Raw genomic sequence first — 18,067 nt, 5'->3', positions numbered from 1 at the left:
GGCTATATGTTCCTTTAACTTTAAATGTTTCAGAAGTGGTTTTTATGCTTCTTCTCTTTGCTTCTTGACTAGTATGCATAATTCATCAAGAAAGATCAAATATGTTGCGTTTATACCAGCAACACATTAAACATAACACAATTAAGCCTAAATCTTTTTGAATACGTTTTCAAGGAAAGAAAGGTAATATTGTTGAGCAATATTATGATAACAAGCAAAATTGTGTCAGCCAGATGACTGCTGGTGTGTCACTGAATAATTTATACTACTTCTGAAATAATAACAATGTGTCCCCTACAATCAGCCTGAACTCTTTCTCAGCGGATGTATTAGCAGTGAATCATATAAATTTTCGATCCTTCACACATATCTTTATGCAAGGAATTGCCCAGGAAATTCCAAGAGTATGAATGAATTCCAAAATGTCAGCTAAAAAAATACATACTCAGTTCTAGGTCATCTAGGTCATCCCTGGTAGGAAACATCAGTATCAAAAAAAAGTATTATTTTTTTTAACTAAAGATGATGAATTTATTCAATATTTTTGAAAAAAGAAAGCAAAGTTAACTAGTTAATTGTCAAACTACAGATGCTTTTTGATTTACGATGGGGTTATGTCCCCATAACCCCATTGTAAGTTGAAAATCTTATGTTGAAAATACATTTAATACACTTAACCTACCGAACATCATAGCTTAGCCTGGCCTACCCCAAATGTGCTCAGAATACATACATTAGCCTACAGTTGGGCAAAACAATCTAACACAAAGCCTATATAATAAAGTTAGTTGTTATGAAGAATTTTGAATCAAAATTCAAAGTATGGTTTCTACTGAATGTATATGGCTTTTGCACCATTGTACAGTCAAAAAATCCTAAGTCAAACCACCATAAATCAAGGACCATCTGTAATTTTAAATCCCAAAGTAACTCAAGGCAATAAGAAATATCATTTGTTTTTGACAAGCAGATATTTGAAGTAAATCTGCAGGATTTTCTCACACATTTCCACAAGACTAAAACTCATTGCATAGTAAACCTTTAATGCTTTAGATCAACTTTGAAAAATCCCACTATTTTACCTTTATCTTTGCAATTGACTCCTGCTGTCAAACTGGGGAATTCACTTAACCTCTCTTATATTAAATTCTCCAACTTGTGCAATAGATACATAGATTATTAGCAAAGCAGGCAATTGTATACTGTTTATTTTGATGGAACTTTATTGATTTTAGCTATTTCCAAGCCCTGGTATACTTATCTAATACTTACATTTGAATATAAGCAATATTTTATTGTCACCATTAAAATGGATTTAAAAGAGTTTTAGGAAGGCTAATAAAATTAGTGCAAACACTTTTGAAAGTGTCAGATTATATACAGACATGCAAAATAATATTCTAATGTTATCAGCAAACACTTGAATCCCCCTTTCCCTTTGTTAACATGAGAACACACTCTTTCCTCTGATTTGAAGTGGGAAAAGAGCTAGAAAGTAGAATATGGGAAAAAGGGCTCTTCTAGTACCTAAACATGATAGCCAGCGGGCAGGTGAATATGAATTGGATTTGCTACTCTTCAGCTATGTTTCTTTCTGGAGGCTGAGCTGTCTGGCTTTTTCTAAGAGGGCTGTAGCCTATAAGATGGCAGATCCTGCCAGAGTGCTAGAACCATCACATGTATCTCAAGGGAAGAATATGGTTGCTGCCTAAGAATTGTTGTTGTAAAGATTATGAGCCTAACAGTGCCTTAAAGCTATTCAAACTTGTTCCACCCACTACCAGAAAAGTGAGTCTGCCCTAGCACTGTGGCATTTTAGGACCTGTGTCTCAAACACATTTCCTTTCCCAGGGCCAGGAAGGACTAGGGCACAAAATATAAAGGAGTGCTGGAAATATATAGTAATCAAGATACATAATGTTTTTTAGAATTAAAATTAATGCAAATAATGTACGATGAATATCAAAATTGTAATTAGGTACAGGATTGATATTACTAATTATTCCTTTTGTCTTAGGTTCCACTATGGCTCAGTAAGACACTGTTACTGATCTTGTCATCGCTTAAAATTTTACTGAGTTTCATTTATTTATTTATTTATTCATTTATTTATTTATTTTTATTTTTATTTTTGGGACAGAGTCCCGCTCAGTCACCCAGGCTGGAATGCAGTGGCACGATATCGGCTCACTGCAACCTCCACCTCTCAGGCTCAAGCCATTCTCCTGCCTCAGCCTCCTGAGTAGCTAGGATTATAGGCACGAGCCACCAGGGCCTGCTAATTGTTGTATTTTTAGTAGAGATGGGGTTTCACCATGCTGGCCAGGCTGGTCTTGAACTCCTGACCTCAGGCGATCCACCTGCCTCAGCCTCCCAAAGTGCTTGGATTACAGGCATGAGCCACCGTGCCCAGCCTTTACTGAGTTTTATTGGTGCCACCCTAATTTGTGTGCCAGAGGGAGGTCCTGGCCCCTGACATCTACTTAAAATTTTTTATTTTTTTTACTTTGCCCTTTGTTTTCGGACTAGCTCAACCTCTCACTGGCTTCCCTCTCTTAAGTCACCTCCTAACTATGGTTGTGCCCTTTTCTTTGTGTACGGATGGTCCTGACATAAGATGGTTGAACTTACCATTTTTCGACTTCACAATGGTGTGAAAGTGATACTCATTCAGTAGAAACAATACTTCCAGTGCCTATATGACCGTTCTATTTTTCACTTTCAGTACAGCATTCAATAAATTACATGAGATACTCAACAGTTTATTATAAAATACACTTTGTGTTAAGTAATTTTGCCTAATGTAGGCTAGTGTAAGTGTTCTGGGCATGTTTTAACGTAAGCTAGGCTAAGCTGTAATGTTCGGTAAACTAGGTGCATTTTCAACTTATAATGGGTTTCTGGGGACATGGTCTCATCCTAAGTTGCGTGTCACCATCTACACTCTAAACTCTAAGAGGTCAGGAATTGTATCTGTTTGGTTAATAGCTGAATCGTGAGTACTTTTAACACAATGCCTGGAACACAGTAGCTGAATGGAAGCTGATATTCAATGTTGTGCATGGCTTTCTTGCATGATTATGTGGTTGGGAAATGTCTCTGGCAGAATCCCTACCACAGAGCCTGCTACAGGGTCACAGACCTCTTTCCAGGATTTTCCTGAATTCTGGGGACAGGGAACCAGAAATAATATATCTTGAGGTTTGCAAAAATCAGAGAGTCAGCGGACTTATGTGCACCCAAGTAGATTCAAATGGGAATCAAGGAGATGATGAACCTTTTTTGGGGGTGGGGTGGGGAAACTAACATAATGTAAGGTGTTTAAAAAAAAAGTTCTATTTTGCAAAAGATACAGAAAAGAGTATGCTAATTTACATGATTTGAGCTTTTTGTTTGTTTACTTGCAGTGACTCCTGAAGTTGCTCAGGTTTGGGAAGTACACAACACTTACCTTCAATGGTACACTGATCAGGGACTGGAATCTTCTTTCCAATTTCCATGGCATATGCTTTCACTTTGCTGAGGTTTTTTTTTAAGTGCAAGTAGAGCTTATCTTGGTATTCTATAGGACTTGCAGTTGTCTCTGGAGTTTCTTCCTGGAAGTTTTCTTTAACAGTTTCTGGCAAATTCTCTGAGTCTTTATGTATAATATTTGGGTATGAAACTGAAGACTCTCCCAGCTGTGATCTGTCAGTGTCTGCCTTAAAGGGCAGCTTGTCATTTCCTTGGCTAAGTGGGTCTATTTCTGAAAGAGAGATGCTGGCTGGTATATCTCTCCTGTTTTCATCTTCACCATCGTCTGAACCCACACCCTTTGTGAGCACAGTGTGCAAAGCCAAACTTTTTGACCTAGAGTTCAAACAAAGGGAAAGTTAGAGAAGCTGTGTTACCATTCACTGCCAAGGAAAAGAAATAATAATAATATTGGGACAAAAAGTTACTTCCTCTGGAGTGTGAAACTATTAATGGCCCTGATAAATGTACATCACCAACAAATGATGTAATAAACCAAACCTTTGAAAATCTAGGTCACCTCCAAACACAAAGGTTTAAAAATCAATTTCATGGCAAAACTGGCTGCAAAATGATAGACTTGCATATTTTTCATCGTTGTCTACCTTTGCTTTTGATTTTTCATCAGAAATCAAGAGACGGTATTTTCCATATGGCATACTTATATTTAAGAATTGCTTTAAAAATTAAGCAATAGGTTTTTTTTCCATTCATAGTACCCATTTAAAATAGTGAACTTCTTTGGATAATGAGAGCATTGTGGATAACATTTCATTCATGTAAGGACAGCACTTCAGGTGGCTATAGGCAGAAGATATATAAAAAACACCCCGTAACAGAGTGATAACAAAGCTAATAGCTGATATTAAGTGTATAATTTAAAAAACAAACCAAACAAGAGTTATACCTGTTAAATCTAATGTTTTTTCTTTCTTCTTTAGAAACTTGGCCCAGACTATATCTTCTGATAGAGCCAAGGGTATTGCTGTCTGCATTTATCTTGTCTTCAAAAGCCTGGATTTTAACTTGGAGTTTTTCATGGTCTTCATTTTCAGCTACTATGAGCTTTGTTTCTTCCAGTTTCTCAGGGAATTCAATTTCAGTGCTGATTTTTCTCCTAAAGGAATAGAAATCATTGCATTAGATGTTGGTCATATATACTCTTCAGAACAGTGTTATTCTCTATTTAACTGCCTCTCACTCAGAAGCGAAAACTTTGCCTAATAAATTTTTTCATTAGTCATTTAACAAGTATTTACTGAATATCTACTACAGGCATAGGTCTTTGAAATTCTTTCTACAGATTGTTCTGCCAGAAGTTTAGAAACAGCGGTGTTTATGTGAACATTGTATTAAAAATGCTTTTTTAAGGGTTCAAAGAATAAAAAGCAGTTTTTATGCTCATGTACCATATTCTTTTCTAGAAATTCTTCCAATGTATGGCTTTCACATGAAATGTGTGCCAGATATTTTCTAAAAAATTTACATGTGCTGATATGTTTCTCCTGAAATTACAGAATAGGAACATTTCACATGGACTGCATAAACTCATGGTTTTGTTAATTTTTAAAAAATCAGTATAGCAAGAAATATCTTTCTGAATTTTAAGATGTTGGAAGGAAGAGGTTTTCTATGAAATGATATTAATGTAGACCCAAGTATCTTTTATAGCAGGGTTTATAAACCACTTTGTGGGTCATTAAAATTACTTCCTTTAGAGCAGGGGCCATGTGTGGTATAATTTTGGATTTCCTCTGAGGGCTAACAGTGCGTTAGCTAGGATAAGCACCTACAAATAAACTGCAGAAATAGCTTTCTGATGTTCACTGAGGTGCTGAGTAATTATATGAAAGTAGCATGCATTTATCTTCCCTTATTTATCTTCTCATATTGAGCTGGCCTACAGGTATTTTAATTTTTATTCAACAACCACTATCCATTTTTATAACACATGGTGTTAGTATTAATTCTTTTCTCAAAAAAAAAAAAAAAAGATAAAAGGAATTATTTACTTACCACACTTTTGACACACAATGTGTGGGTTTTTTTCTCATACCAACTAATTCTCCAACCCTCTAGACACCAACTGGGTGTCCTACAGTTCAATTCAATCCTAATACTGATGACCTGGAATAAAGCCGAGATTCCACAGACTGCCCCCAGTTCAGATGCCAGTGAGAAGTATGGGGTCCCCAGCTTACTCACACTTCTGTTCAGCTGGGCTACAAAGGTTCCAGCACTGCCCCACCTCCATGGTTCAATAATTCACTGGAATGACTCATAGGACTCAGGAAAACACTTTAACTTATTATTATTGGATTTATTAGAAAGGATACAACTCAGAAACACCCCAGTAGGAGAGATGCACAGAGCAAGGTATGGGAGAAGGGGCTCAGAGCTTCTGTGCCCTTTCTAGGTGTGCTGTCCTCCCAGCACCTCAATGTGTTCACCAATCTGGAAGTTCTTGGAATTTTAGGGGTTACTAGGATGGTTTCATTATTCAGGCGTGATTGATTAAATGATTATCATTGGTGGTTAACTCAATCTTCAGTCCCTCTCCCCTCCCCAGAGACTGGGGGTGGGTGAGTTATAGGGTAAGATAGAGAATGGGGCTGAAAGTTCCAACAATGTAATCATGCCTTGGTCTTTCCAGTGACCAGCCCCAATTCTCAAGAAATCTAGGGGTCCCTGCCACCAGTCATCTCATTAGCATATAAAAGACACCCATCAATCTGAGATACTGAGGGTTTAGGAGCTGTATGCCATGAACTCGGCATGGAGGCAAAATATTTATTTTTTATTACAGTACATAATAATCCCTAGAAATATATTCACCAAGATGGTCTAATGATTTTGTTGATTTGTCTGTGTGTATTTACTTGGCCGTCTTTAGTATTTTTCCAAGACTTTGAGGAAAGGGCCCAGACTTACACAAAAATCTTAGCTTCTTCAAACATTTTTCCCTAAGGGCCAAAGTGAACCTGGCATAATACCTGAATGAGAGTGAGAGGAAAAACATACTTAGAAAAAAAAAAAAAGAAAGAAAGCACTGCCAGGCACGGTGGCTCACGCCTGAAATCCCAACACTTTGGGAGGCTGAGGTGGGTGGATCACTTAAGGTCAGGAGTTCGAGACCAGCCTGCTCAACATGGTGAAACCCCGTCTCTACTAAAAATACAAAAATTAGCTGGGTGTGGTGGCAGGCACCTGTAATCCCAGCTAATTGGGAGGCTGAGGGAGGAGAATCAATTGAACCTGGGGGCGGAGGTTGTAGTGAGCCGAGATCGCACCATTGCACTCCAGCCTGGGTGACAAGAGCGAAACTCTGTGTCAAAAACAACAACAACAACCAACCAACCAACAAACAAACAAGCACAAGAACAACAACAACAACAAAAAAACAAAAACAAAAACTGCTTTTTAGGAAAAAGCAATGCAGAAGGGCTGGTAACTAATTTTTTCAGTTACAATCTACCCATTCTGGCACCTATATCTGCGGTGGACACTGGTGAAGGTGCGTTGGCAGGGTTGGATGGTGAAGTTTTTCTGGCTGGCCCAGAGAGGAGAGCAGTCCTGGCGTTGAGGGAGGGTTCATGATTATGGGCCCTCAGTGGTCAGAATTCACCTGTAGGTCCAGCCCAGGGACAGCTGCTGATGGTTCAAAGTGGGAACCAGCATCTTTCAGGTAACCAGGCAATTGTTTATTGTTTAATAAGAGGTTACTGACACAATTTAAAACCATTTTTCTTACATAATTTTATAAGTTTTCTATGACTTTACATAATTTTTATCTACCCATACCATGCATAAATGAAATATACATTGGTAGATTGCAAGAATCAGTATGTGGGAATAGAGGCTAAGCTTGAAAATGTTTTTCTTTCTGACATATATATGATATTGGCTACAGTCAAATAGATGGGAGGCTTTGACATCTTTTAGCCGGAAGATCCTAAATGTTTACTCCCATTACAAATGAAACCAAGATAATGTTATCTCTAGACGATATTTTACAAACCATGATGATTGCCAAGGTTAATTTAAAAAAATCTAATGGACTCACTCCACACAAGAAATTTTGGGGAGTATTTATTTTCTATCCACATTAGTTAATGTGTAGTCATGAAACTAAAATATTTCTCCGGTTCCATAGAACCTAGTCACATTTCAAAATTAAAAGATACCTTTATTTCAAATATTGCTATAGCTGGGGTCATTAAAACTTAAAAACTTGTAAAGCATAACTTGTAATCCAAAATGTAAGTATTAGATATTGAGCATTATACAAATGTTTTAATGTTTTAATTTTTAAGTTTTTAGAGATGGGGGTCTTGCTATGTTGCCCAGGCTGGCCTCAAACATCTGGGCCCTAGCAGTTCTCCTATCTCAGCCTCCTGAGTAGTGGGGACTACAGGTGTGTGTCACGGTACCTGACTATACACATTTTTAAACCTCAAAACATATGAATTGTTAGAGGAAAATTTCTCATTAATTTATAATTTTTTTTCTTTCTGTCTAAAGCTCTGGGTTATATCAGCTACAATAATCACATTTTCTTAAAAAAAACTTCAAATTTCATAGATTATAGAAAATGTCCTAAGATAATTTTATTGGATCAGCTTTTATTCTTAAAAAAGTTTCATACTCATGGAGATCCTTCTTTTATTTGTTGCACTCAATATATCAATTTCACCATCTATAAAATGGGGATAATAACCGTACTTAACTCATGGGGTTGGCAGAATGATTAAATGACAGAACCAACATGAAGCAGTGTTCCTAGCACATAACAAGCAGTCATCCCACGTTAGATTTTATTACTGTCAGGCTGTAGGAGGGGATGGCCACTTAGGCCCCTTTCCCTGCCTGTGTCTCCAGTGACCAGATGTTGGTTAGTAAGCTCCGCAGCCTGGATGCATCAGAGCTTTAGTAGTTGGAAGCAGCCTTCCTTCACGTTCAAGTTGCTTTATAGCATTACCCTGATGAGATGCTTGGCATGACACTCACTGACCCCAAGAGGGCAGGTTGGGTGTCTCAAGGGTAGGGTTCTCAGTGAAAAAACAGGACACCCAGTCAAATCTGAATTTCAGATAAACAATACTTTTTTTTTTTTTTTTTTTTTTTTGAGATTGAGTCACACTCTGTCACCCAGGCTGGAGTGCAGTGGCGCGATCTCGGCTCACTGCAAGCTCCGCCTCCCTGGTTCACACCATTCTCCTGCCTCAGCCTCCTGAGTAGCTGGGACTACAGGTATCCATCACCACGTCCAGCTAATTTTGTTTTTGTATTCGTAGAGACAGGGTTTCACCATGTTAGCCAGGAAGGTCTCAATCTCCTGACCTCGTGATCTGCCCGCCTCGGCCTCCCAAAGTGCTGGGATTACAGGCATGAGCCACCGCGCCTGGCCAACAATTAGTATTTTTAAGTGTAGGTATGTCCCTAGTGAAATGTACTAAAGATATATTATACTTTACTACAGTTATTATACTAAAAACTACTAAGGAATTATTTGTTCTTTAACCGAAATTCAACTGGGTATCCTGTATTTTTATTTGTTAGATTTGGCAAGGCAACTCTGGGCTAAGTCTCTGCTGCCCTGTGGGCAGGGACCTGTACAGCTCATCTGGTCTGGCACAGTGCTTGGCACAAAGGACCTGGAATTTCTGTAGAATAAGTGAACTGAGACCACATTGTTGTCTGAAGTCAGCCTGCCACCCACCTCCAAACAACCACCACCACCACAAAACACAAAAAAACAAAACAAACAAATAGCAACAACAACAACAACAACAAACAGAAACCTCCTGAGGTCTACCAGATACCCATGAGAGACTGGCCACTCCTCCTGGCCCTTCAGGGTTTGGGGGTGGCACAGTGCTATTTGGTAAACATGAAATGTGGAGAGAAGCAGGGAGCAAGAGTAGAGGCAAAAAGAGTAATTTGCAAGGGAACAAATATGAAGAATGAAGAAGCAACAATAGAATGTCTGGGATAAAGAAATTCTTTCTAGATCTAAGGCTGATGAGAATTCTCACCACAAAGACTTTCTCTTCTGCACAGAATGCTTTCTCTTCTGATTTAGATTTGTAGAGCACAGAAGTCAGTGGACTGGGGTGGTAATGAAGTCATGGAGGCAGCCAAGGTCTCCAGATGGATCAAAGGGAACTTCTGTTTCTGGCCATCAGTCCACCTGGGCATGCCACAGAACTTTGCTGGCAGGGAGGTAGGACAAACTTCAATTCCAATAAATTGGAAGGTCAGGAAATGGTAGATAGAGGGTTTGGGTTTATCATAAACATTCCTTCTCTTTTACTTCTTTTCCTGTTGCTTTTAAAATTTAATATAAAAAGATAGAAGTATTTTGATCGAAACAAAGTTTTTGAACAAAAAGTTCAAAAACAAAGATCTTTTCCTGAGATAAACTTCTGCTTCCCTTCTAGAGCAAGGAAACACATCACAAATGTGAAAGTGCTGGCAGAACCATGGGTCCTGTATGTGTTTACTTGTAGAGTGGTGGCAGCAGGGGCCAGTGGGTTGGGCTCACGCAGGGGGTTGTTATTTCTTTTCCATTTGTCACTTTTGACCCCAGAGGTAATTTTACAGAAATCTTTGCCAGAGTTCTATAATCCCCTAAATATTAACTTGGCCTTAACTCAACACGCCACGTTACAAGAGGCTCAGATAATTTCCAGTCTGAACAGTTTCTGGTCTCTGTTGCCAAAGTAAAGTTTTTAAAAGTACCTCTAGGGATTCCCAGGGGGAGGCCTAATTACCTCCCTCTTGTGTGAACGGGGACTCCCCTTGGAAACAAATTGGCCCTTGGGCTGCTGGCTGCTCTCACTAAGCCGGGAGATGAGACTATAAAGCTGGCAGGGGTGGAAAGATTGGCAGCCTCTCTTCCTGGCTCCTCAAATCAAAGAAAAATAATATTAGTTAATGTTTGATGATCTTGGCTTACAATTCCATGTCCAGGATATGTACTCCTGCAGAGTTAAGCTTGTTAAAGGAGAAGTAGGAGAACGCAATGGACTAAATCCATATTGGAGTCCTAAATTCTTAGAATGCTATGTTCCTTACTCTTCAGTGATCTCTTGGGTCATGAATCATCATAGAGAAGATCCCCCAGCTTCACAGTGCTAGCATCTGTTTTGGGACTCCAATAAATAATGGTGCTGGAACACCTAAGCTGGAATGTTAAGGGAAACGACCAACAATAAGACTCAGTTCTTGGTATCTATTCTGCCTCTGACCTGCTCAGTGGGCAAAAGCAGAGATGGGCAGGTACCTAGTTATGTGGGGATCAGAATGTGATCATGCCAATGGTAGAACTCTGCTAAACTGAAATAACTCCATGGTTTACTTCATTCACACAAAATTTTAAAAGAGTTTTCAAAAGGAGACAGTTGTGGGGGAAATTGACTGAACATGATCTTATGGGGAAAAGTTTAGGTTCATGACTCCAATTTCATGTTTATTAGTGATGCTATAAAACTCTTAAGGACTCTAAGTTTTATTTTTGCTATATAAAGATGGGATTGACATTACATCATCAGATTGCTGAAAGCATTATGTAAGATAATGGATTTAACAGTGTTGCTCATATAGAATGGGCATGAAAAATTCAAGGCATGGTAAAACCCTGAGTGGCTGCTGCTTAATGTGGACATTTGACACTGAAAAAAGGAGGCTTGTGCAATTGGTACCAATCCTGGAAGATATGCTTTTCCTGCTCAAAGCCAGGGAGGACTATAAAATCTCTCCTCTTACTGCAGTATCTTAAACAGTGTGTACTAAAAGAGAGGGACTCTCCTACTCCGTGAGCATACAAGAAATGGGATATAGAAATAGCCAATTTTTAAAATTCCCTGTACTTCAAATATGAATTCTGAGCAACTGCAGACAAAGAGAATTTCCTGAAATTAGAATGAAAATATGAAAGCCATGATACAAGCAAGTGACACTTCTAATTCAGATGCCCAGTCATTTGCTCACTTTTCAGTTATTTAACCAACATGGGAGAGAATGAGACACAGAAAAGGGATCAGTAAAAAGTGCAAAGCCCCTGCTTTTGCTACTCAAAGTGAGATCCCTGGACCAGCGGCATCAGCATCACCTTGGAGCTGTCAGAAATATAGAATCTCAGGCTCTGATCCCAAATCTACCAAATCAGAATGTGCACTTTCATACGGTCCCCAGGTATCCAGTGACACATTCGAATTTTGAGAAGCAATGGCCCAGACAAGAAATAAGAGAATCTGAAGCAGACCAGGGCAGAGGCCTTTTTCCTCAAGCAAGGCTGCTGAGGGTTTCACTAATTCTGTAGTAAGGTAAGACTTAATCTATGGATTATTTGGAGTTGGTGGGCTTTGCCTTTTATCCTTTTGGGGATGCAATCCGAGGTAAAGGTGCCTTTTCGGGTTTTGCTGCTGACAGATACTGGTTCAGATGGACCCCAAATCTTTAGATTCCTGAGACGACTGGGCATATCGGGTGAGCAGTAGCCTTAACAGAAGAAGGCTGCCCCATCCTAATGAACTGCCACCCAGATATAACACGAGCTACAAAATCACTTTGTAAATTATAAAGGACTGTAAAAAATGTAGAGTAGGAATATCATCAAAGCACTGTGAATCAAGAGGGAGACCTGCAAGGCAATGTGCTCTTTGTCTAGGCTGACTTTATTGTCTGGGCACAGGAGCAAGCAACAGGGTCTGGCCATGAGGATTAAATAGCTAAGACATTGTCACTCCTGGCATTTGACACTGGAAGAGCAGGAAAAATGGTTAAAATTTTCCTATTTGATACATCTTCTCGTAGTCTTCATCTCAAATATGATACTGTAACCCAATTTTAATTGATAGAAGCATAGTTACCCAGAAATGGAGGGAGATAATTAATCAAAAACACATCAATAACTGAGCTGGGGCTAGAACTCCTACATAAAATTCTGTGATTCAATTCCTAGTCTACCTAGAATTCAGCCCTTACCTACAGCAAAGTTTAGTTAACAACCTTCAGGTTGCCAACTAATGAAAAGCCTACCTTTTGCTTTATGATGAATATGAATAATATTAAGAACCATTTTTCCTCAGCTGTAACCCATCTTAGAGTTGCTGTATCTCAACCATGGTCACAATGGTGTGTGTTCATCACCTTTCATTTATTAAATCTCTTTCCTTTCTGTCCCAGAAGAAAGTTTAGGGAACAAAATATTAAGTATTAAAGAGAGTTCCCAGGCTTAGTCTGGGTCCAGCTGCATCCAACATTTAATACAGTAACTCACTGTAGTAAAGAATTATTTATCTTAAATTTTCATTTCACAGATCAGTATTTTTGTAAAAATAGCAAAAATAAATTACTAGACAAATGCAATGAATAAAACAAGACATACAATGTCTACTGATCAGGTATTTGGATATTACAGCAATGTTAAATTGCTATAAAAGTTCCAACTTCTTATTTTCTTATTTTTAATATCTGCAATCGCTTCATTGTAGTCTGATAAGAAACAGTTTGCAGATGGACACTGGTCTAGTGGATATGCCATCACCTATTATAATACACACCTGTAAAAATGTGCTAATGCTACTCATTAACATTTACAGAGGGCTTTCTATGTATAGTCTTCACTGTTCTAAATCTGGTACATGAATTGCTTCTCACACAATCAAGTGAGGCTGGCCCTATTAGTAACTCCATTTACAGATGAGGCAACTGAAGCATACTGAAGGTCACTTAGTTACACCAACATTAAATCCAACTGTTTGCCTCCAGAGCTCACACTTAACACTCTACTCTCCACACTTCCTCTAAATAGGTGTGGTTCAGGTTACATCTGAATCTACCCCAGGAATACGTAATACATATTAGGGCATTGGTGATCTAGCATGGTAACCAAGAAGAGTTATTACACTCTGATATCTCTGAATAACATTCTGTGGGAAGTAGACACCAGAATAGAGTTGATATATAGTCACTGGAACAACCCTTCGTATTGATTGGAAAAATGAATTTTGGCACCCTCTTTTAACACAAACTAAAAAGGTGTTCAAAACTCAGAAAATGTCATGCAAATGGCAACTTTAAAGTTCAATTATGACAGATACTAAAAAGGAACAGGGAGCATTTGGGGAACCAAAATAGCAAATAGCTAGGTCATCAGGATCCAGGAAGAAGCGTCTGAGCACCAGCTGGCACCCTGTCACTCCTCTCACGTGGGTTGTAGAGGGTCAAGGTCCTCTTACCTCTTCTCCCACAAACACCCTTTTTCCTCTTTCCCTAGGCTAGAATTTTGGTGTTCTCTGTCTTGCTTGAAATGGGAAGCCAGGGCATGGGTGCCTGATGAAAAGCTTTCTTTTCTTGTGTGCCTTGTGTTTTGAACATTGCTATGTTACAGAAAATGGACCTGCTTCCCCATGAAGCTGATATTAAATTGCCCACACTCCGTACTGGGGCTGCCCGAGTCTCTACCCTACTGTGTCCTTCCATGGCAGAGCCAGCCTGTCTGAGATCTCACACTCCCTGGACGTGCTTCATTGTCTCCAAAGCTGATAACAGTGTCTCCTAGCTACATGTCTTGCTGATAGACGAATTCCTGAAATACCTTTAAAGACCTTCACGTCACCCTAAATGCTGCGTTAAGGGAGGACAACTGGTGGAGTAAATGAACAACAGATGGAACATAAATGGTACCACATGTCAGACTTAACCTCTTCAGTAAGAAGAGGGGCCCAAAACCGAAGCCTTTCCTTCCTTTTCCATGCGCAGAGAAGTAACAACAGCCACAGCTATTGTTATTGCCACAAATGGCTGTTATGGTTTTCTTTTTATACAAGTGACCACCATAGACCTCTCTAGATTGAAAAGATTTACTCGTTTCTTATCAAAACTCTTGTTTCATTCTTAAAATTTACCTTGGTGGTGCAAAATTACAGTCAGCTTTTCCTAAGCAGGGGCAACGCTGACCAGAATGTCACATGTTTTTAATTATGGTTCTGAACTGACTCATGTACCTTCCCTGAACCAACAGCTGCTTTCAAAGAATCAGTTTTTCTTTGTACAAACATGTCTTACCTAAAAATGTGGAAGTTCTTGTAAACACTTATAAGATCTTATTTTTCCTTCCATAGAGCATAGGGTGTGAATATTAGCTCTTCAAGTTTGTGGAAGAGTAGAGGGACACAGAAGGACACCTAATACTCCAGGGCAGGATGGCATGTGCTGGGAGGTAGAGAGGTTGTATGAGCTGTGGGAGCTCAGAGGAAAGTACAGATCACTATGTGTGATGGTGGGTGGAAAAGGCCTCATGGAGAAGTAGTAGCAAACTGGAGTCTTGGTTCTGAATGCCAGCCTTCAATGGGAAGAGAGGCACAAAGAGGGCATTCTAGAAGGCGATGGTAAAAGTTAGTGGGGTACCAGTTTGGGGAGGAATAGGCAAAAGTTACCCTTGACATTCCTTTAAAATTCTTTTGAATTATCCATGTAATACTATGAACACAGTAACTCTCATCCACACTGAAATTTGAGATTCATTGGACCAGATTAAAAGAAGAAATTAAAAGAAACTTAATGAACTGATGTCTGGGCATTTGTATTATTGACCCTCCAGGAATTACCATGGACTCAGCAAGAATTTTACTTTGTTCTTGTTTGTCTGAAAGGTTTACCCTATTATGCCCTAATATGAAGTTTCTATTATCCTGATGCATATGAAAAGACTTTTTTGTTGTGAGGATTAAACAATATATCAGAGGTGAAAGCCCCTAGCACAGGATCTACCGTGTGGTAAGAGCTGGTTTAAAGCTTGATCAGGCCTACATATGCAGAATTTTTTGCAGAGTTGCAGAGAAGAACTTGGCCCCCTGTTTTCTGAAATTTGTGTTGTGGACTCAGTGAAGAGCCATTACTTTCAAGGTCTCGGACAATGTCTTGGGGAAATGATGTCTAAGCATGTGCATTATTGTTATTTCAGCAGAGTTAGGTTCTGATGTGACTCCCAGGATGTCAAGATGGGAACTCTGGAATGACAGGTTGCAAAGAGCCTCGTAGTTGAAGGGGTTCTTTACAGGCAGTGTTACTTGAGTATACATTAGGGCCACACAATACATCAAATGTGTCTCTTTGCTGTGCTCCGTTTCTTTGATGTTCATTGCATGGAATGTGGGATAAATGGAATTCTGGAGCCACTCCAAGGAAGACAGATTTCCTGGAGTCATTTTTCTGTGAAAATAGTCGACTTACCGTATTTTCCCTTCATTCTCTCGCATGTGCTATTGTTTTATTTCCTTCCCTCCTTTGTGTCATCTCTTTTCACTTATACCAAAGTCAGATTTACACCTATTCAGTCAGTTTTGACTATAATTTAGCTTTTATTATCCCTTTCTGTTTTCAGGCCTGATTCTTAAAGTGAAGAGCAAACATAAAATCTCATAATCACTACTACCATCACCACCAAAACAACAACAAAAAAATGCAACATTCATGTAATTAAGCCAAACGATTGGAGAAGCTTTAATCACACACTTTGTCTTAAACTTTTCTTACAAAAAAAACTTCTTTTTTTCCCCCATGACTTTCATGGCTTTGACTGCAGTTTGCAGGCTGGATCTGAGAGAACTGTAACCTTCCTTCACCCTCCTCTGCCCCAGGCCTGCGTCAGGACCCTTTCTCCTTTTTCCTCAGGTCTCCCCTTCTGCTTTTTGCCATCATCATCCTCTCTCCCTATCTTTTTTCATTCCTCAAATTTATCTCCCACTGCTGCTTTCTTTCCACAAATTCCATCCCTCAAAGTTTCCATCCCCAACTGGGGCCTGAGCGTAACCGCCTACTAAGACCACCTGTGACAAATTGCCCCCATTCTGATGGTGCCTGATTATAGCAGCCTCCCTGGCGCCACATTCATTTGGCAAAGGCATCTTCTAGGCAATGATCACTCCACTGCTCGGCTCAGTCAGTTACAGAGGTGCCCAGAGCTCACCCTCTCCCTCTCCAGCTTCAACTGGGCCCTGGCAGACAAACAGCTTGATGTTTAGGGGTAGCTAGGACTTGCATGGTATTGAAAGGTATAGATCTCTTCTCCAACCTGACACCTTCTCCTTTTCAATGCATAATAGCTCTTGTACACTTTTGCTTCTGCAGAATTAATTTAAAAAATATAAATGCTTTGCTTGGCTGTCCTGTTATTTAGCCTCTGTTGGTTTATTATTTACATATAAACATTCTTTCTAAAACAGGAGCAGGAAAAGTGCAAGTGGGCTCACCTGGTGCTTCTAACAAAACTCACTCAATTTATTCAGTCATTTGGCACAAGAAAGGCTCCTGTCTGCTTCAGTTTTTCATTCTCTCTAGGATGCTAATTGTTTTTCTTTTGATAATCTTGTAGTTTTGGCCTGAAGTCTAAAATCTGGCCTGCTGGGCTATGTGTCAGCTTTGTAAATTAGATGACATCTGTTTTGAATTTTATCATCTTTAATTTTCTTTCAAGCTCTCTTCACTTATTCATTTCCCCTTTAATTGTAAGGATCAGATTTTGCTGCATGCTTTCGACAAAAGTGTAGACCTTTCTGCTTTGAGGGCAGAGATTAAAATGACTGAAGTTAAATGGTCACAATGAAGGGTATTCAAGGAAAAGATGTTGGGAGAGAAGCCTTAACAACCATCCCAGAGAGGATGAGCCATTCAGACAAAAGACTGGCTGTCCACACGAGGGTTTAGAGATTCCCACTGAATAATTACAGTCAATTAGAAGAAGATTGACAATGAGGGTTGAACTGAGAGAAGTATTTTCAGTTGAGAGAGGTTGAGGTGGGGGATGATGGCAGTAGTGGTATGAGGTGAGTGGTGACCTTTTCATCTCTTTATATTTCATTTTGCTCTTTCTTTGTTTCCGACTCTCCTGCCCTCTAACCTCAGAAAAATAGTTTTAAAATATTTTAAATGCATTCTCATATATGCAGACTCATATTTTCAAGTAGGACCTTATTTTTTCTTCCTATCTACATATCTCCTAAATTCTTTTCTTGGGGAAATTGTTCATTGCTAATTGAGTTGGGCTTGACATGGTTAGGCTTTGTGTCCCCACCCAAATCTCATCTGGAATTGTAATCCCCATAATCCCCATGTGTCAAGGGAGAGACCAGGTGGAGGTAATTGAATCATGGGGGTAGTTTCCCCCATGCTGTTCTCGTGATAGTGAGTGAGTTCTCATGAGAGCTGATGGTTTTATAAGGGGCTCTTCCCGCTTTGCTTGGCACCTCTTGCTGCCTTGTGAAGATGGTGTCTTGTTTCCCCTTTGCCTTCTTCCATGATTGTAAGTTTCCTGAGGTTTCCCAGCCATGCCGAACTCTTGACTTTATAAATTACCCAGTCTCAGCCAGTTCTTTACAACAGTATGAAAATGGACTAATACAGGCCTACTTATTAAAAATGGATTTTCCTGTTAAGATGCCTAAGTAACACCCTTATATAATATTTTTTTCTCTTTATGTAAAGATTTTCACATATATAATCTCAGAAATGTCAACTGGCCTCTTGAAACCTTGTGTCCATAGGGACA

The 18,067-nt window shown here is 39.3% G+C and overlaps 1 protein-coding gene across 6 annotated transcripts in view; it reads right to left on the bottom strand.

The window, feature by feature from the left end:
* Positions 1-18,067, bottom strand: part of VEPH1 (ventricular zone expressed PH domain containing 1) — a 246,439-nt gene that overhangs the window by 101,468 nt on the left and 126,904 nt on the right. For all 6 annotated transcript variants that reach the window (XM_009201463.4, XM_009201468.4, XM_003894911.5 and 3 more), the window contains 2 exons: positions 4,421-4,630; positions 3,452-3,849 (listed from right to left, as the gene is read on the bottom strand). In XM_009201463.4, coding sequence (XP_009199727.2) covers positions 3,452-3,849; positions 4,421-4,630 — 608 coding nt within the window. The remainder of the gene's footprint in view (positions 1-3,451; positions 3,850-4,420; positions 4,631-18,067) is intronic.

The sequence above is a fragment of the Papio anubis genome, chromosome 2, assembly GCF_008728515.1.
Source record: "Papio anubis isolate 15944 chromosome 2, Panubis1.0, whole genome shotgun sequence".
Taxonomy (NCBI): domain Eukaryota; kingdom Metazoa; phylum Chordata; class Mammalia; order Primates; family Cercopithecidae; genus Papio; species Papio anubis.
Note: the sequence above shows the minus strand (reverse complement) of the source record. Positions and strands in the feature narration are given on the sequence as shown.